The 20,212-nt window shown below is 47.2% G+C and overlaps 1 protein-coding gene across 6 annotated transcripts in view; it reads right to left on the bottom strand.

Annotated features, from left to right (window-relative positions):
* LTBP1 (latent transforming growth factor beta binding protein 1) overlaps window positions 1–14,730 on the bottom strand; it is a 388,182-nt gene extending 373,452 nt beyond the window's left edge. For 5 of the 6 annotated variants that reach the window (XM_027621430.2, XM_027621432.2, XM_027621434.2 and 2 more), the window contains exons 1-2: window positions 14,218–14,723; window positions 13,119–13,189 (exon numbers count right to left, since the gene is read on the bottom strand). In XM_027621430.2, the coding sequence (XP_027477231.2) occupies window positions 13,119–13,189; window positions 14,218–14,708 (562 nt within the window). In that variant the 5' untranslated portion in view covers window positions 14,709–14,723. Of the gene's footprint in view, window positions 1–13,118; window positions 13,190–14,217 lie in introns of all 6 variants that reach the window. The other variant, XM_027621433.2, reaches the window with a different exon arrangement.
* Between the last annotated feature and the right edge of the window lie 5,482 nt (window positions 14,731–20,212).

The following is a 20,212-nucleotide window of genomic DNA, read 5'->3' as shown; positions in this document are numbered from 1 at the left end:
GACATAGACAGAGAGACAAATCAGCTATAAAAACATTAGCAGTTGTTTAAAACTAAAAAGAGAGAGAGAGGGGGGCGCCTGGGTGGCTCAATTGGTTGAGCGTCTGCCTTCAGTTGAGGTCATGATCCCAGGGTCCTGGTTTCAAGCCCCGCATCAGGCTCCTTGCTCCGTGGGGAGTCTGCTTCTCCCTCTCCCACTCCCCCTGCTTGTGCTCTTTCTCTCTTTTTCTCAAATAAATGAATGAATAAATCTAAAAAAAAAAAAAAAATTTATTTTTAAAGGGAGAGAGAATTTACCCACACTGAGACCACAGGAGTGAACATTAAGTCTTCTTAAAATCCAGCAATTCCAAATTTGGGTCTTTTCAAAATGTGAATACCATTTTCTAAGACTGTGGCCCTATCTAGAGGATAAACATTTGGGTGTTTTATCAAAAGTAACATGCAGAAAATTTGCTCACATTGGGAAGAGAAGATAAAATAATTACTTTTAACCAGGTAGAACTATTATCACAAAAACTAATGATTTAAATAAGCCTTGCGTCCCTCCCCCCAAATCTTTCTACTACTTGGAAATGAAATAGATATTTTTTTAGACCTAGTTTTTCTTCAATATTCAGGTAAAGTATCTTTGCATTCATTTATTTTGCAGGAAGAAAAAAGATACGTAATGGGGAAAAAAACTCCCTATTTTGTAGGAAAAGTAAAGCAACTCCTTCTTCAGCTCTTTCTACACAGGTTCCTAGTCTTGTAACAGGCAATTCCTTTCCTAAAAACACATCTAATAAAAGTGTGGATCATTGCTGAAATTCTTAACTGGGCTGTTTCCAAACATCTGATACATTCCTTCAGCAACGTGCAGGACTGAGTCAGCAGGACCCTAAGGAATGGCCAAGCAACACCACCTCATCTCTTTCCGTCTCAACTTCCTCATCCTCACACAAGAAAGCTTTGTCCCTGCCAACACTGAGGGCACGTTCTGGATAAAAGCATGCTCTTCGTTTCACTTTTGAACTATTTTGGAAACGAGTAATGGCACCTGCCTCCAAAACAAAATGTCACATTCCCTCCTGTTACTTTTATTAATGTTGTAATACCTTTCTCATCATTCTTGGCCTTTAACATCTTTTATTCCAGTACACCCCCTTTAAGCCCAGCATCCTCAAGCCTCAGTGTGGCTCATTCGCTAGATGCTTGTGAAAACCAGGGTCATGGGGTCACCACCTGAGGGTTCCAGTTTGGTAAGGCTGGGGTGGGGTCCCACAACCTGCTTTTGCTATGCATCCCACAGGGGACCACAGTGCACAAGAGGTCCAAGCACCACACCTTGATACACGCAGCCGTGAAGAATACGGAGAAGTGTGATTTAAGCATCTTCCACATTAAAGAACAGAAAAGAACTAGAAAGTCCCAAAGGTACAAAACTCACATTCACTGAACGGCAAAACGGCTTCCCTGGGTCCCCTCCATGAGCGTGCAGAATAGAATGTGTAGGGACGTGCATGGCTCAGATTACAAGGTGCCCATCTGAGACTGGGGAACTGCTCCATGGCCTTGGGAAGGGGGAGAAAACAGCTTCTAGTCCCCAAGGCCTGGAACCGAAGGGAACCAACTTCCATGCACCCCTCCTCTGTCTACACATGATGAAAAGGAGGGGCTGGGTCTATCTAGAGCAGTGCTTCTCAAACCATAGCTGCTTCAGCATTACCTAGAAGGCCCATTAAAACACAGAGTGCTGGGGGGCGCCTGGGTGGCTCAGTCGGTTAAGCATCTGCCTTTGGCTCAGGTCATGATCTCAAGGTCCGGGGATCTAGCCCTGCATCGGGCTCCCTGCTCAGCGGGCAGCCTGCTTCTCCCTCTCCCTCTGCCCCTCACCCCCAATCACATTGTCTCACTCGCTTCTGTCTGAAAGAAATAAAATCCTTTAAAAAAAAAAAAAAAAAAAAAAAAAAACCACACACAGAGTGCTGGGTCCCATGCCTAGTTTCTGGTCTAGGACCGGGCCTGAGAATCTGCATTTCCAACGAGTTCCCAGGTGCTGCTGCCCCTGGTTTAGGGACCACACTTTGAGAACCACTAGGTTTGTGGAGTGGCAGTCAAGCTGTCCATACTATCGGATGGAACGGGGCAATTTTACCCATGAAAGAGCCTCAAAGACTCAAAAGTGAGCATTAAAAATGGTTACACAGGAAGACTGGCTGTACTATACATTCTCTCCTACAAAAGGACCTGCTTAATAACATAATCTCAGTAGCCCTGATATAAATGAATTTCAGCTGGTCTTTCCCTCAGAAACAAATGTGACTTGTAATGTTTATTAATCAAGAAACCTTACTGAGAGTCTACTGTGCACACAGAACCACTGTGTAGGCCAACTTCCTAAGAGATAAAAAGCAAAACAAAAACAGGTCCTTGCCTTTAATTCACTTATCGTCTGTATTATTTCACCTCCAATTACTAAGAAATTTTGGACTAACTTAACATAACCTTTTCACTATTACAGTTAAGAAAGAAAGAAACATAGCTCTCTTGAAAGGATTCTTGTCTTTGCTTACACTCTACATTTAGGAGGACAAAGCAAGTCACGGGGAGGGGCACAAAAGTGGGGATTTAGATATTTTTGTTTATTTTCAAACCAACTTCCAGACCATTCCCCCCAGAGACCATAAACCTTCGGTAAATGGCCCCATCAATATAAAGATGTGAAACACAGATCTGTAATCATCAAAAACCCACTGTAATACACTAAGCCTCCTATTTTTCAAGACAAGAAATATACCAACACATTATAGACAAAAATTTCACAAACTGGGGATGCATGGGTGGCTCAGTGGGTTAAGCGTCTGCCTTCGGCTCAGGTCATGATCCCAGGGTCCTGGGATCAAGCCCCACGTGGGGCTCCCTGCTCGGCGGGGAGCCTGCTTCTCCCTCTGCCTCTGCCTCTCCCCCAGCTTGTGCTCTCTCTCGCTCACTCTCTCTAAAATATTTAAAAAAAAAATTCACAAACTGAAAACTTTTCACAAAACAACCAGAAAAAAACCTTAATAATAATATCACCACATGTTTTGACAGCTCTTTTGTGAAGCATTTTCATGAACCTCATTTTATTTGATACTTACTACAAAACAGGAGGTGTAGCCAATGGGTGCTAGTAACCCCATTTACAAACAAGAACAAAATCACCCAGGGACAGTGAGTGACTGCCCCAGAGGCCCAGCAGAGGTGGCCTTTGCACCTACCTCGGGCTCACCCCACAATTTGTGAAATTAGATGGGGTGGGGGGTGCATTGAACAAAACCTCAGAACAGCATTCAAATGTATTCCATAAACTGTATACTCTGAATTTAACACATCCTAACCACTCTCTTGAATTTGCCATGGTGGCCAGATTGGGATTCTTAGCTGCCATTTTTAAAGAATTTAACATTTTTTTTTTATTTAGAACGATGTGCGGATCCCCACTAACGTGCCTTTTAACACAGCAGTGACCAGAGACTTTTCTTTTTTTAACCCCCAAGCTTTCACCCTAAGCCTCGGCTGGTGGCTCTGGTGAACATGGGCCTCCCAGAGCTCGGCAGAGGCCTGGGGATGTCAGCAGCACAGGGGCTGGTCTGGTGATCTGGGCACAATGCATGCAGTCAGGCTATGATGATCATTTGTGTTGCCGGCCTTGGGTACTTCACTGTTCTATATGCAATTTTTCTCATCCATTAAAAAAAAGAGCATCAATAAAAAAAAAATTGAATGAATTTTCAATTTAAAGCATTCTTTGTCCATGCCTTCAAAGAAGTGCTGTAAAAAAACCAAATCCTGCCTTGTGTTTTATTCCTTAACAACAAAATCCACTTGCATTTACAAGGCCCCTGTGTTATTTATGGCCTTGCGCAGCCTGCGAGACCTGACTGGGAAGCAGCTCTAGCTCCCTGACCACCTATCACTCCGGTCCTCACTGACAACCCAACAAACTCACTTCTAGGTTCCTACCCCAGGCCAGGTCTATCCCCTCCCAGGGCCTTTGTGCTAGCTGTTCTCACCGCAGAACAACAATCTCCTCTGTGAAGAGTCTCCCTTAATTCATCACCAAAATACAACCAGCCTTTCGTTCTCCCCCATGAAGAACCGATCCCATCGGTTCGGTAAAGTGGACCATGTCAACCCTGGACTGGCAACACCTTCCTCAAATTCATCTTCCCGAATCCATGAACCAAACTCATCTTTCCTCTGGTCCAGCAGAACCAACGGCACGGATTCAAAAACCAGCCCATCCATCTCCTAATTTACAAAACACGACATTTCGCAAACTGTTTACGTCCGTCCGTGCCAACAACATTACTCAAATGTGGAGCAGTGAGGGGGCCACGGGGGCCAGGAGAGTTGGCCAAGAGCAGTATTCAGGGATCTAAAATTACAGGGAAAATCGTACAACATTCATTTTACTTGGTCCCAAATCTCTATCAGATGATGTTGAGCAGAAAGATTCTAAAATTGGCAGGGAGAAAGGAAAAGTTGTCTTAAAGTTTGGGCCATGCCAGGGCAGCCTCCAGAAAGAAAGCTAGAGGAAACAGAATAAGGTGGTGTGCCCTTGAAAAGCTGTCATAATAAAGCAGTGTCTGGTGTGCAAGGAGAAGCACAAGGGCAAAGAAAACCAAACGGAAATGACTGCCAAAAGGGGAGAGTAAGTAAAGAAGAAAGGAAGGAGAATCCTCTAGACAGTGTTTAGAGGACCGTATTTACCGCACACCACCACCAGAGATGCTAGTTCGACTCTATTCAATTCAGTCAGCATTGATACTACAGCAAGGAAGGTGCCTGGGTGCTTAACGTGACACGGAGAAAATCCCACTCCACACTGATGGGGAGACAGCCGCCTCTCCCGCCAGGGCCACCTACCCCCAGAGCCAAGAAAGAGTGAAATCACAGGGACCCGAGAAACACAAACAGGGGTGTGTAAAAGGGAGCGCCCAGGAGGGGGCGGGCCAGGGCAGAATGGAAACCCCTGAGAGCTTGAATATGGTTGGGCAGGAGTCTTGCTCTGCATGCACTTTTCATACACTACTTCACGTGGTTCCCCCACATGCCTCCAGATGGTGGTCCAGACCATTATCCTACCAGTTCCGGTGCACAGGCTAACCTAGCCTTCGCCCCTCCACCTCCCAGGTCTCACAATGAGGCGGTGTTCCCATCCAGAGCCTTGGATCCTAACTCCAAAGACTGAACTTCTTTCCTTTCTTTTTTAAGAGAGGGACGGGAGAGAAGGAACAGAGGGAGAGAGAGAATCTTAAGCAGGCTCTGCGCTCAGGTGGAGCCCAACGTGGGACTCGATCTCACGACCCTAGATCATGACCTGAGCTGAAATCAAGAGTCAGACTCTCGACAGACCGATTCACCCAAGTGCCCCCAAAGACCAAACTTTTAACCACTGACCTACACTGCCTTCTGGTTCAGGATAAGAAAATATAGACCCAGGAAGGGGAGAAAGAGGAAGAAGGCAAGAAAGGCAGGCAGGCTGGGGAGGGGGGAAGGGGGACCACTAACAGGCAGCAGTTCCTTCTTGCAACCACACTGTCTTAGGCACACAGATTCTTGGTACCCAATGCACTGTGCCTACACGAAATGTTCAATCCTGAATAAGCAAGGCAAATTAATAGGTACACATGAGCATATACAAATACATTCAGCTCTGATGTGTTTTTTCCATAAGTACCGAAAAAACTAATTTGTGTCACGCTAACAAATTATGTACTGTTTTCTCTCCACTAACAAGACAGGAAACATCATTAGCAAAATATGCATTTAGAGCAAGATAAGACCATAGTCTCTCCCTTATCTATAAATCATTGTGCTTAATGACCACATCAGGGAGTTTTTAAAAACATGACCCTGATGAATAGCTGTTGGATGTATTATTTTTTGTTTCTGTATATTTAAAATATTTTGTAATTGAAAATATCTAGTGGGGGGAAAAAAACACCCAATGTGTTTCAAAGTGTTTAAACCTTTTTTTAAAACACTTTAAGTGCACCTATGTATCATTAACAATTTTGCATATTTTCAACTCTTACAACAAAGTACATATATTTATCAAACATTCAGCTAACTGAAGAAAAACTGGATGAAGCAACCCTATATGCAGCAATCTCCGTATATACTATTCAAGACTGAGCTAAACCAGTATTCAGAGGGCTCCTGCCTTGAGGAGTTTCTAAATTGTTGTTTCTAAGTATTGGGCTTGAGCTTTAAAGTTCCACACAAAGAGTTATAAATAATGCCCAGGAGAGGGTTCCTTCTGGATCACTGCTTCTCAAAATGTGGACTACCTTCATCAGCATCCCCTGGGGTGCTTGTTAAAAACCCAAGAGATGCTGATTCAATAAAGCAGTTTAATAAACTCCTCCTGGGATCAGTTGCACATTCACATTTAGGAACCACCAATCTAGAATCTTTTTTATTATTAATTATTTTAAAGATCTATTTATTTATTTGAGAGAGAGAGAGAGAGCACGAGCAGGAGGGGCAGAGACAACCTCAAGCAGACTCCGCGCTGAGCAGAGCCCGACACGGGGCTCGATCTCAGGACCCTGAGACCATGACCTGAGCGGAAACCAAGACTAGGACACTTAATCACTGTGCCACCCAGGCCCCCCAGTCTAGATTCTTTTAAAACAGACCACGTAAAAATGGCCACAGTCATAACCCAGATCACCAGCGGCCTGCTCCTTATCTCTCCCACACCCCGGAGCAGCTCCGGCATTAGGGAAAACGCCAAGACAGATCCACAGTCACAGACTGTATGGGAGGGACCTGGCTCAGCTTCTGCCCACCCATCCTTGCATCTTTGGGTCGTTGCTAGGGACGCCAAGTCTTTTTTTTTTCTTTTTTAAGATTTTATTTATTTATTTGACAGAGAGAGTGAGAGAGCACAAGCAGGGAGAGCAGGAGAGAGGGGGAGGGAGGAGGAGGCTCCCCGCGGAGCAGGACTCATCCCAGGACCCCGGGATCACGACCCGACCCGAAGGAAGACGCTTAACCGACTGAGCCACCCCGGTGCCCCGGGACACCAAGTCTTAAGTAGCCTGCCTCTCGAGCCCACGTGCACAGCTTCTTTGGGCTTATTTTATGAGTTGATTATATCCTCCCACCCCCCCCAAAAGTGTGTTGAACTCCTGACCCCCCAGTAGCTTAGTGTGTGACTTTATATGGACCCTATTTGGAGTCAGAGTCTTTACAGAGGTAATCCAGTTAAAATGAGGTCATTAGGGGAGGCCTTGTGTCCTGATCAAAAGGGGAAATTTGACACAAAGACAGACACGCATAGAAGGCAGATGATATGGAGGCACAAGGCCTTCTACAAGTCAAGGAGAGAGGCCTGGGACAGACCCTCGCCTCACAGCCCCTGAAGGAACCAACCCTGTCCACACCTTGATTTGGGACTTCCAGTCTCCAGAACTCTGCGGCAATAAAGTTCTGTTGTTCTAAGCCACCAGTTTGTGGTACTTTGTCATGGCCCGCCCTAGAAAACTCACACAGCTTGGGAACTCACAAAGTGAATTCAGGCAATAAAAGCCAATCTGTATCGGGGCTGCTGTCCGGAGGGGCCACAGCACTGGATGTCCCAGCAGCCCAGGGCAGTAGAAAGAACAAGGAATCCGGAACCACAAGATCTGCGGGGTAGGGTCCAAGCAGTGCCCCCCTGCCTGAATGGGGATAATAAATCACACCTGCCTCTCCTACCCACACAGGCTGTGAAGGTCAAGAAAATGCTCCCCATGTGCTAGGAAGCACTTGGCGAGTTGTCCTCACCCCTCGGCAGCTCCTCAGCGCGTGCCCCGATCTCGGTCAGCGTGAAGAGTGGCGACACGGCCCCAGCACTCCAGCTCCCCCTGTTCATCGCTAGGAAGATACTTGGAAACAAAATCTGCACTTCAGGAAAATTCAATTTGAGCTCCCAAACATGTCTGAGCATGTTTGGAAAATCCAAGACAACAAATAACAGGGTCAGAAACAGCAAACTCCCAAGGTTGCCAAAGATCCTTTCAACAAGTCAGCCTTCCTAAGGGCCAAGGGTTCACTTGGGCAGAGAAACACTTCAATAAGCCAGGCCAGGTAGGAGCCAGGCGGTGCGTCCAGGCCGGCCCACGGGCTGGAGGAGGGCTTCACCATGAAGGTTTAAGTACTGTCGCCACACAGAATTTATGGTTCCTCCATGTTTGTTTTAACTAGTGTTGAGAACACATATTTGACCCAGGGTGAACTTGACCTCTGGGTCCCTCTCCTTTTGCCGGGCTGTCTGTGCCACATGACAAGACGTGCCAGCCGACCCTCCCACCCCCGCTCCCAGCAGGGGCCATGGTAAACCTCACTGCAGATCTACTGGCAAAGCAGCTGTCAATGACCATAGCAGGCATACGAAAAATGTGTAATCATTCTGGGCCTGACTCCCAAGCTCGGCTAGCGCAACGCGGAGCCAAGCGGGACGGGAGACAGCCTGAAAAGTCCTCTTGGTCATCTGAACTCCAGCCACATCACATTACTCCCTCCTGGACGATGCCATCTACTACATCTCTGAACACCAAGAGTATACGTAGCTGTCTCCACTGCATATAATTACGGAACATTGCTAGGTTTGCGGTGTGTGTGTGTTTCCAAAGCAGTGTGGGCTGAATGCCAATGGAAAAGCAACGGAATATCGATTTTTCTGTTTCTCGCTAAGGAGAGAACAAGTCATTTGATGGGCCATGAGTTAAGTGAGTAAAAACAGACCCTGTACTCCCTGCAGCTGGCTGCATTTCTCCTCTATTCATAGAACCTGGCACATGGTAAAAGCTAAACAGATATCCGTTAAATAAATGAAAGAACCATCCGTGCATTTATGGAGGGTCTGCAAAGTGCCAGGCACCCTCGGGGGGCTCCTATCTGCCATCTTTGCTCTTCCGCCCTCCTCACGCTGCCAACCTGGCCTCACCCTCATCTTGCCTTTATGCTCTTTTATGTCCTCTGCTCCCAATCCAGTCTCCTCTTTAAAGCTGAGCCCCCTGGCTGTCTCTCTCTCTAGCCCACACCTACCCTGAGAGGGGGACGAAAAGACTGCAAGAACCAGTAAGGGGTAGGTTCGGTTTGGAGAGAGGAAAAAAAGGCAAAAATGAAGAGAGGCAAAAACAGTACACATCAGGGATTTAATGCCCCAAGTGGAAGACAGAGTCTCTAAGCAACAAAGACCCTCCTATAAATGTTAACTCTTTGGAAAGAGAACAAATGTGGTGCCATCTCTTTTGCCCAAAACACAGATGGATCACTATCAACAGTCCCTCAGTATTAAGAACTAAAATGACATATCCCACACCATACTTTCAACTTCTAGAGATCCACACACAAAGGATGTCTAGAAAAGCAGCATTAACATGCAACTGGGTACCTCCAGAAAGCGAATGGGTGACTATAGAGCCCCTAAGACCACCTCTGTGGACACACAAATGCATTCCGTGCCATGGTGTAGGTCTGCTGCCTGCCTGTCTCACACTGATTTGCAATGCAAGGCTCACTAAATCTTCAGTCTTCAGAAGCATTTGCCTGTGGCACATTTGAATGAAGTTTCAATCAACTAAAAACAATGGTGTCTGGCTGCAAGGGCACCTTATTTTCTTCACTGGATTAAGCAAACTGAACAACATAAACACATGCGATCTCTTACACAGAAATATTTTTTGCACCAATTGGACATGACCTATATAAACTGAAATTCTTCAGCTAACCCCTTTCAATTATCCTCAAAATATAATGACAATTAGGAGGCATCCTCGGTGGTACGTTTAAACATGCATACACATTTTATGATGACAACTGTCTTAAGGGGGAATTTCATGTTCGTGTATTAAGTATAATATAGCGTACTGAAGCGCAATTGTTCAATTCAGCAAAATAAGGAAGTGAGAGAGGAAAAAGACCACAAATCAATTTCTTTTGCAATCCAAAGTTCACCACTGAAGTAGTTACAGTCACAAAAATGGTCAGGATTTTTTCCATTTAATTTATGTATACCTTAGGGGAGTATTTTTACCTCTAAACAGCAAACTTTATTCAAAAAGAACTAGAGACACACAAATAGTCTAATACTTGGTCGCTTTTTAAGTTCTATTAAAATAAATCATTCAGAACAAACTGCTTTCTTTTTTCTTGGTAATCAAAGCCAGGACAGCATGGGAGTGACTGGCTTTTTCATTTATTCTCCGCTCTCACCGCCCCCCCCCACCCCCTCCCCCCCCCCCCCCGTCTTCACTGAGGAATAATTGACAAATAAAAATTGTATATATGTACAATACTTGATAAGGTTTTGATATACACATACATTGTGAAGTAATCACCACAATCAAGCTAATTAACATAACTATCACAGTTAACATAACAATTAACACTGTTTAAGGAGTAGAACACTTTTAAGATCTACCCTCTGAGCAAATTTCAAGTAGGACCGTTAACTACAGTCACACTGCTGTCCATTAGATTCCCAGAACTGATTCATCTTGTGTGACTGAAACTTTGCACCCCTTGACCACCATTTCCCCCTTCCCCGGCAACCCTAAGCTACTTCAAAGCTGTAATATAAAAAGGGATTCATATCTACATTCTTTAAAAAGAAGACAACGATGACACCAGCTAGGGAGACATACACAGGAAAAAAAGAAAACTGAGTAATAAATAAATGAGTCAGGATTTGCTTGGCTGAATCCAACCAGAAACTAAGACTCTTTCTGGTTTCATCGAGGCTTGTATACCTTTTCTCTTTCACCTTGATACCTGGAACAACCCAACAAAGTGAGCAAGGTTTTAGCACAGTCATTTCTGGATGGGAAAATACAGGGTCAGAGAGGTCGAGTGAATCCCTCAAGGCCACACAGGATTTGAATTCAGGGCCAGGGGCTTTTCTAGTAGCACGCTGTTCAACCATGGACACAAGTTTCACAGCATGAGTGGGAACTCAGTCGTCCCATCCAAAGGCAGAAGGCTCCTTCATCTCTCTGGCTCTCCCACATACACAAAACAAGTCTCCTATTGAAACATAACCACCTAGTACATACATTACTTTAGGTTGGGCACTGGCCTACCCCAGCATCACTTTTAAAATTATTCCTGAAATGACTTATGATATACATTTCTAGTGCTTGGGCCTGCATTAATTTGACAGATTGGGCAGCATAGGAAGGCCAATTTTCTGAACGCTGAAAATCATCAAAAAAGAAAGTGATGTGGCACTGCTTAGACCCCATGCTTTCCATGGGCTAACTTCTAGGAATAGGAAAGAGAACTTGAACCAAAAGCCACACATATTTCTTGCAGGTACTGTGAGACTAAATCAATGTAACAACTTCCTCTGGGACCCCAAAGTCACTGTTCTGACCCAGAGCCTTCTGCAGTTTCTCTTTCTGGGTCACCAAAGGGCAAACCCAGTCAAACCTAGGCACAACCATGCCCTTGTCTCCGTCGCCTGGAGAAGCAGGAAGCCATGGAGTGGTTCCTTGAGACCTGGCTGCTCTCCCTTCTAGGGCATCTTTGGATCTTCTGAGACATCTTTGGAGCCCCAAATCCTCAGACCACCTTTTCAGAGAAGGCACTCGAATGCGTCATTTGCCAAGTAAATGTCTTCAAGTATTGGTGCATTCTAACAGGCATCAAGGAAGAGAACCCACCCACTGTCTAAAAAATTCTGCTCTGTATTTTCAATCTTTACACAGCAGCATCCCACTGCAATGGTGCTGTCATGGGTGGATTATCTCCACCTTCTAGGGAAAGCACATCCTATCAGGTTTTGAGCAGAAGGAGATACTGACGGGAGGAAAAGGTGTGTAATTTGACCTATTTCGTCGTAAATTCAAGAAAATGCTGGTACACTATTGTCAAGTGTAATCTAAGAAGAAGTGAAAAATTATGACAGTCTAAATGCCTACAACCCGCAGCATTTCTGATCTAGTGGTTTGAGTTCAGTAATCAGGAGGCTGACAGTGAGTTCATTTCTGCCATTACTCCTTGATCACAGTTAAATCCTAACCCATCCAGACATTCCTTTCTACAAAATCCAGGTCATTATGCCAAAGTCCTCCTGTTTCTTTCAAGGAGTGGAAGTACCTTTTAACAAGCAAGTGCACCAGAATGACTGCATGAGAAATTTTTTCCACTATTTTAAAATCCAAACTATATTTTAAATATGAGATATTTAAAATATTAAATCAGTATTTTAAAATCCAAACGGTATACAAGACAAATTGCTAAATCTTAGTATGCTGAATACCAATAAGCACCTAAATTTTGGATTCCAATCCACAATGTTTATGGCTCAAGCTCCATGCAGAGAACACCTAAGAATGCTAAACTTTGTGTGAGTGGACGATTTTTTAATTCCCAATTAGCAACAGACAGAGTCAGCTTGTCCAGCGGAACCTCACAATACGTTTTCACTGAATCCTTAACTTTACAATGATCAGGGAAATGTTTTCTGATGTTCTCAAACCTGTATGTCCCCATAATACATTTTTCTAAAACACTGCTACAATGTGTATTAATTGGAGAAGCACTGAAGGAAACCCCGCTTGTCAGTTCTAAAGAACAGCGAAGTGGTCACCTCCTGGGAAACAATCAGGCCTCAAGGATGGGGGATTCTTGTTGCTGTTTTCAGAAAGCTTTAAAAACTGCTGATATTTTATTCCAGAACAGGGCCACCTACTACCCATGCCCCTCCCGCCATCAACTTAAAGTTTCTCATTTGTCCATATCCGGGTCTGAGTTCATTGTACTGTTTTGGCATATGGCGCATTCTCCACTGGGAAGTTTTTCCTAGCTCCTGATCCACAGGTGTGACAGTGATTAATACCCAGTTGGGGGCAGGGGAACCCTGAATGCACCGCACAGTTCTGTACAATACATTGCCGCACTGATATCATCATTACCATGACCCAACCCTTCATGGGTGGTAATGAAGGCTGCAGATAATGGGGTACACTGCATTGCAGACGTTAATATCTCCAGGATGGCATTAGCCGCCTCATGTCACCCCCATGGAATCTCCCTCCCCCCATGTGGACAGCCCCACTCTGCCCACTGTGCAAGGCCACAATGAACGTGGAAACTTACGTTTGGTGCACCTCTGGGAACCAGGGGCCTTACTCCAGCCATGGCAGCACTGCCCTCCACAGACATTGACCCTAAAACAAAGCAAGACCTCTGAGTCCAGCAGTCTCAACATTAATTTCCAGAGAATCCAAGCTTCCAGGGGGCCCTGCAAGCCCGCCTCCCGCTTCCACATTCCTCTGGCTTCCAGAGAGTCCTAAGCCATACTGAGGATGCCCAAGCCAAAGGTGCCCAGGTAGAAGGGTAAAGACCATGTATCAGGGGAAGACGGGAGAACCAAAACGCCTGCATAACCTAGCGCTACACAGGACAGGAGAACGAGGTCCACATAAATGATTTTCTTAACCCCCAGTGTAGAGCCAAGTGTCTTTCATACATTATCTCACCCTCAGTTTAAACGAAATCTGAGCTTTAGATAGAAGTGTCCAAACGGGTGAGATCACAATGCCTGGAACTACCCATGAAAGAACCGAATAGGTAAAACAAGATATCCCCCAGCCCCCCAACCTGTGATTAATGGGGAGGGGGACAGGAAGGATGTTTATCAGCTCCCAGTAACAGAAACCTTCCAACCGAAAATTCTGTCGATGCGGAGACACCCCCGCCCCGGGAAAGCAGACCCCACAGGTGCACGGAAGCTCAAGCCCACAATTTCTAGGATGCTAAAAAGTTTTAGGCCACCGAACAGGGGCTGATCTTTACAGCCAGCCCTCCCAAAACGTTGTTTGTTTGTTTGTTTCACTAGCTAGAAAACATTTAAAACTGAGTTCCAAAGTTTAATTGATGCTGAGGGAGCGAGCTGTAGTGACTTCATGTATACGCCCATCTTCTAGGAATAGTTAGGTTTGCGCACAGGAGGTTACGCCCCAGGCAGAAATGCCTTTTGTGTTTACCCGCAGCCGAGAAACAATGCACTCGGAGTTTATCCTCAAAAGTCCCTCGGCTTCCCGCACTCGGCTCTTCACCCGGCGCTGGCGGGCGGGGAAGGAGAAGGCGGCCCCACCGCGCACGACGCCCGCGGCCGCGGCCGGGCTCCCAGGGGCCCCGACCCCGCGGGTCCCGGCGCGGGCGGCGCGCGCGCGGAGGGAGGGTGTGGGCTTACCCCTGCAGCTGCTGCTTCTGCTGAACCTGCAGCCTCGAGCCCCCGCCGCTGTGGCTCTCCGGCGGCACTTTGGAGCGCACGGCTTGCCTGCCTTGTTTGGTGAACCGGGCGGCCGCCGGATGACCGCCGGGCTTGGGGTGGAGCTGCCCGCCGGGGGCCCCGGGCCGCGCCGGCTCCGGCGGCGGTGGCGGCGGCCGGAGCCCCTGCAGGGCCGCGCCGCCGGGCTGGCTCGTGCGGCGCGTCCGCTCCGAGGGGGCCCCCGAGGAGGCGCGGCTGGGGACGCCGGCGCCCGCCGAGCTGCGGCTGTACCTGGCGTCGAGCGCGACGTTGAAGGTCCGCGGGCGCGGGGGCCCGCCCAGGGGCAAGGCGCCCGCCGCCAGGCCGGGGCCCGGGCGCACCACGTACGTGATCCTCCGCACCCGGCCGTGCGCCGACGACGCGAGCAGCCCTGCCCAGAGCAGCAGCCCCCACCTGAGCCAGGGCCCCGCCATCGCGGGCCCGAGCCGGCGCCCCCGGCGCCCGCCCCCGGCCGTGCGGCTCGCCCGGTGCGGCCGCCCGCGCGCGCTCCGGCTGCCCGAGAGCCCGGGAGGCGGGACGAGGAGAACTCGGTTGCAGGAGAGGAAGTTCTGCGGGCGGCCGAGCGGCCCCAGACCCCAGCCGAAAGCGGCGGGGAGGAGGGGGCGGGCGTGGGGGTGGGGTGGGGAGCGGGAGCCCGGGAGGGGGGGCGGGGCGAGGGGAGCGGGCTGCGCAAGGTGAGGGTCCGCTCGCGCGGCCGCGGGTGCAGGGGGCGCCGCGCCGGGCCCGGGGCAGAGCGGGCGAGGGCGGGCGTGAGCGCGCGGGACGTTCCGAGGCAGCCCCGGCTGCAAAGTCTTTAAAAAGTTGCTCTCGCCGTGGAACCGAGTGTCAGATCTGAACAGCCAATCTCCGGCAGACGTGACGTCAGGCAGTAAATCCTAATTGGGGAAAGCGTGAGATGAGCCCGAGAACGCGCCGCCACCCTCTACATCCACATAGGTTGTTACTGTGGGGCGGCGAGGCCGAGGTCCCCGGTCCTGTGTCCCGGGGAAAGACAAAGGATTCGGCAGAGCCACTGACTGGTCCTTTCCTTTTAGAAGCCCCATGGGATTCGTTTGATATTGTTCGGAAGGCATTTTCTTAGCCGTGTTTGCTCTGATACATGCTAGGTGTTGGATTAAAATCCCAGATCGGGCCCTAGAAAGGACTGCTTCGGATGCGCCGAGCTGTCTATTGGAAAGCGTTTAGATGGTTCTCTTTGAGACTGTAAACCCCGCGTGTCTGTGTCTCGGTCTGCAGTTTCTGGTACCCTACTGCTAGCTCGGCGTGGACGAGAGTGCAGGCTGGGCAGCAGGGGGCGCCCGCGTGGACGGGGAAAACCGCGGCCGGAATCAACCCAAAAAGCAGCCGTCCTTTTTGGTGAAAAGGCCTTTACGCTAGGAATGCAGACTTTAGGATCCCTGACAACCCCAAGCCATTTATACTTAAAAAAAAGGGGGGGTCAGCTCAGCTCCTTGGACTCCCATCTCAAAGGGAAGGATCACTCACTGTAGATGACCTAAAATCACATTAAGGGAAATGCAGAATGTTCCAGGGACAGTCCCTGGAGTTCATAGTGCTCTTTGGGGAAAACCGTGAAATGATACACTCTAGCATTTGAATTTAAAACGATGTCTCGAGAAGAATGCACAATTTTATTATATGAATGCACTAGAAAACCCATAGTCATAGCAGTCCAGTTTTTTAAAACTAAAAAGGAGACTCGGTTTCCAAGGCTTTGTTTGTTCTTGTTCATATTTATTTGTGGCTAATCTTGTTCTGTTGTCTGCCGGCATTGCCTTGTAGACAACTGGTAGCTGGTGATGATGGTTTAAAAAGAATTAATGGAAAATAATATAAAGTCGAGAATTGATTAGTCTCTTTTTTCTGTACATTGGAGAAAGACCTCCAGTTATTTGATTTGGCAGAGAAGGGCCTCAGTGCATCTGCCTAAGCACCAGTTTCACGTGAGAGCCACTGCCATAGATTAAATAGCATTGGGCTGGATGGAGAGACCACAGTTCAGCCCTAACACTGCAGCTAATTAGCCAAAAGACCACAGGCAGTCCACCTCTCATCCCTGAACCTCCACTTCCTCCTCCATAACAGACAAGTTGGATTAAAAGTACCTTCCAGCACTAACAAGCTGTGGCTCTAAGAACATCCGGGGTCCCTGTGGACAGAATCAGTGAGGTCATTCAAGGTCAGTCTCTGAGCCAAGCCAAAGAGAACTAGCTGAGGCGATTGAGGAAGGAGGGTGGGTCAAGAAACTGCCTCCCAGCATTGGGTTCTGTAAAAAGACACAATAGGAGCTAGTAAATATCCACCCAGTGCCTACTCAGGCAAGGGCAGAGGCTGAACCTCTGCACATACACAGTATCCCAAGGCACAACCCCTTTGTCTTGGAGAAACTTCCTATCTGGTTAGAGAGACAAGATGTAAATAAATGAAAGCTTAAAAAAAAAAAAAGGTAAGTAACAACTGAATTAAGCAACACTTTGAGATAATAATAAAAACCTCACAAGGCAGGATCTGATTTGTATGAGGCCAGTGTCACAGTATTACCCCATGATTCTTTTTTATCCCATGGAAAATTCACAATATTGAGGGAAAATATTTCCTACCTGCAATTCAAATCAGCCTACAGAGATTTTACCTCTCAAGTAGGGATGATATAGCAGCAGTCGAAATGCATGGGGGGAAGAGGTGTCTAGAAGCACTAACTCCATTCTGAAGAGGCAGGACAGAAGAGGAGAGGTGTCAGGCAGGGAAATCTGAGGAAATAGTGAAGGACGGCATCACCAGAGGACCAGATTTTAGTCTTCTGTGCTGGGTACACTGTTCTTGTGGGCCACTCACAGGACCCAGACAGATGAACCAGTTTCGGTCAGTAAGAAGCAGTTGCCTGTAGAGGGCAGGGCCTGGGCAGGGAGCCAGAGTTCTGGGCTCTGCCACTGAGACTTGGCTTCCCCGGGGAACTTAAGCAAGTCATTTCACCTCTCTGAGCCTGTTTCCGGGGGGGTCTTGGGGTCAACCTGAAGTCCTTGCATTTGGGGAGAGCAATGACCTTAACCATGCCCTATGGCTCTGCAGAAAAATGTTCTCTACCGTCAAAAAGACAGAATGCAGTCTTCCTTTCTCTTGACCCAAAGCAATAAACAGGTGGGTATTTCAACCAATCTTCAGCCTGATTACAAACTGTTTTATGACAGATTTGGATATATCATAGATCAACTCTGAAACATAACCACAGAAAGAATCACCAGTGTGATTGTCAGTCTCATCCCTAAAGGACCCACATATGTGTTGGTATACGTGTGTGTATACACAACCATTACTATGGTAATACATGCATAAGTAAGCAGCCCCACTGTAATCAGGAAACACTGGCAAAGTCAGTTTTCCACGTTAGTCTCTTGCTATCTACATAACTAGCAAGATGATCCTAGAAAAATATGCTGTGCACCCGTAGGAGATGGTTACTCATCTAAACACTCGACTCACTATTATCCTGAAAGTGAAAGCCCAGTTCCCATCAGGCATGGGGACCAGCCTTTGCCAATTCTAGACCCAGTTTAATGCCATGGTTTCTGGACCCAAGCCCCCTAGGGTTCAAGGTCCGTTTATATTGGCAGTATGCAACTTCCTGGTTCAGAAAAAAATAAAAAAGTCTTTAAAGATCTCATAAAGTTTTTTGGACCTTAGATGGTTTTTACAAAACAATACTCAGATGAGCTAAGTGTAAATGAATCAGAAAAGAGGATTATGTTTCCCATAAAAACTCATGGGTTTGAGGATTAGGGGAAGAAAGGAAGGCTGGCAAATGCCAAACGCTTTAAAGCACTTTGAAACCATTAGTCAAACTCAAAACGCAGCCAGGTTCCCTCATCCTTACACTTTATGAGTTTTGTAATTGAAAATCTTTTCCTACATTTCGGATCGACTACAAATCAAATTTAGTGGCTGCCTGGGATCAGAAGTGCTGCCATCCATGTTTTCTTCCACCAAGGACTTCATGGAGCCCCTTTTAGTCCTCTTCTAATTTCATCAAGAAATTCTTAAAAAGAGAAAAGGAAAGAGAGCAACAGGAAGTCAGTTGGTCACAGATAAAAGAAAGAGAAAGAAGGAGACAGAGATTGGGGACCAGAGAAGTGAAGGAGCCCAGGAAACAGGAGAGAAAGAGCATGAAGACAGAAAGAGGGGACACAGTATAGCAGGGACGAGCAGAGGTGGGCAGAGGAAAGGAAGGATGAGGAATGACCAGGGGAATGGGGGAGGAATCCATGAATTGGGAAGGGAATACACAGAGTAGTGGGAGGAGGCAAAAAGGAAAAACTTACCAATGAAGTGTAGATAGCAAAGAATTATACCCAGAACCTGTGGGCTAATCTTCTCAGGTTGCTCACTAGGATCCTGGCAGCTGAACATTCGCAGGTTCTGACCTGAACATTAGCTTGTCCAGGTTTGGAGTAGAAGTAAAACTGCGACCCTAGAAGGGGCTAGCAGGCTGTGGCTGGCTGGCTGCCCACTCCCACATGAGGCAGGAGGGTCCCGAAGCCCCACATGCTCCCACCCCAGCAGGTGGCCAAGGACCGCAGCTTCCGCTCAGATGCCTGCAGTTGGGTCCTTCATTTGCTGTCTCCCTTGTTCTTTCAACCATTTCATCCAAAAGCAGGAGTGAGGGAGATGAGACATGTGTGACCTCCTCCACATTTAACTCAGCTTCCAGGAACAGTCACATGAAGCTTTACGCATGAAGAATTACAGCAGAGCTTCATCTGATGAAGATGTCAGCCTGTCAGCCAGCTGTGTGAGCAACATGGAGACGGGCCTGAATTGCAGAGAAAGATGAGACGCCCCTGGAATTGAGCAACAAGGAGAATCGAGGTTTATCCCAGTATCTCCCTTCCCTTCAAAGCTTCAGGTTTGAAATTTAAACATCTTGAGTTGTCACTCAGTAAACATTTCTTGAACCACCCTGGGGCCCTGAGCTAGCCTTTGTGGACCCTTCCAGCAAAACCAAAGCAGACTTCCATTTCGGATGGAGACATTAAAATAATGCCTGGTTGGATTGCAGCCCAGAGATGCCCCTGGGCCAGCGAGTGCCTCTGTGCCTAGCCGTGGCAATACAGATCCTGATAGATCCTGTCCACATGGAGCATGCAGTCGAATGGGGTCACCAGACCCGAGACAAGGGTGGTGAGTACTGATAAAGACCGTCAGAATGAGAAATGAAATCCACAAGAGGAAACGAGGTCAGGGTCATGGGCTGCCTTCCTACAAATTTAGAAGAGCCAATCAATAAAAGTAAATTCACTAAAAGTACAGTTTTGTGTGCACTAAATCTCCCTAATTATTCTGGTCCCCTTCTCACTTGCCTTTATATAATTAAGGATGTGTGTCACAAAATGATGGCTTCTGAAGACAACGAAGTGCCTCTCTTATGCTAACTAAAACCTGTCTATTAATTTAGCTCTCATTGAAGTTTGTCATACCCATTTATTTAGAACTTCTGAACATAAAACATGAAGCTACGTAATAATTAAATAGGTATCAATAGAATTGTACACTTGTCATTTACACCCCCCAGGCCTCACTGGGCCACTGGCAGGTCAACATTCAAGGGAGCACAATCGAGTTACATTCTTCATCTCAAGGCATTTGAATCTTGGAAAACACTTGGGTATACACTGACCTGAGGGGCCCCTCTACAAAGCAATCTACGAAACACTTGCCTTTTGATCACAAATTGGTTCCCAATTACTTGCATTGCACTTTGGCATCTCAGTTTTAAACACTCTGTTGACCTCCCATTCAGTCAAGGAACATTCCTAGTTTCCCTGCCTAAATTTACATTCCAAGATGCCCAGACACCTGCAAGGTTGGTGGAGTGCCAGGTGGGCAAACAAAGTAATGTTCTCTCTGCTCAGATACAACTATT

The sequence above is a fragment of the Zalophus californianus genome, chromosome 8 (assembly GCF_009762305.2).
Source record: "Zalophus californianus isolate mZalCal1 chromosome 8, mZalCal1.pri.v2, whole genome shotgun sequence".
NCBI classification, from domain to species: Eukaryota; Metazoa; Chordata; class Mammalia; order Carnivora; family Otariidae; genus Zalophus; species Zalophus californianus.
The sequence above is the reverse complement of the archived record's forward strand: the minus strand, read 5'-3'. Positions and strand labels throughout refer to the sequence as shown.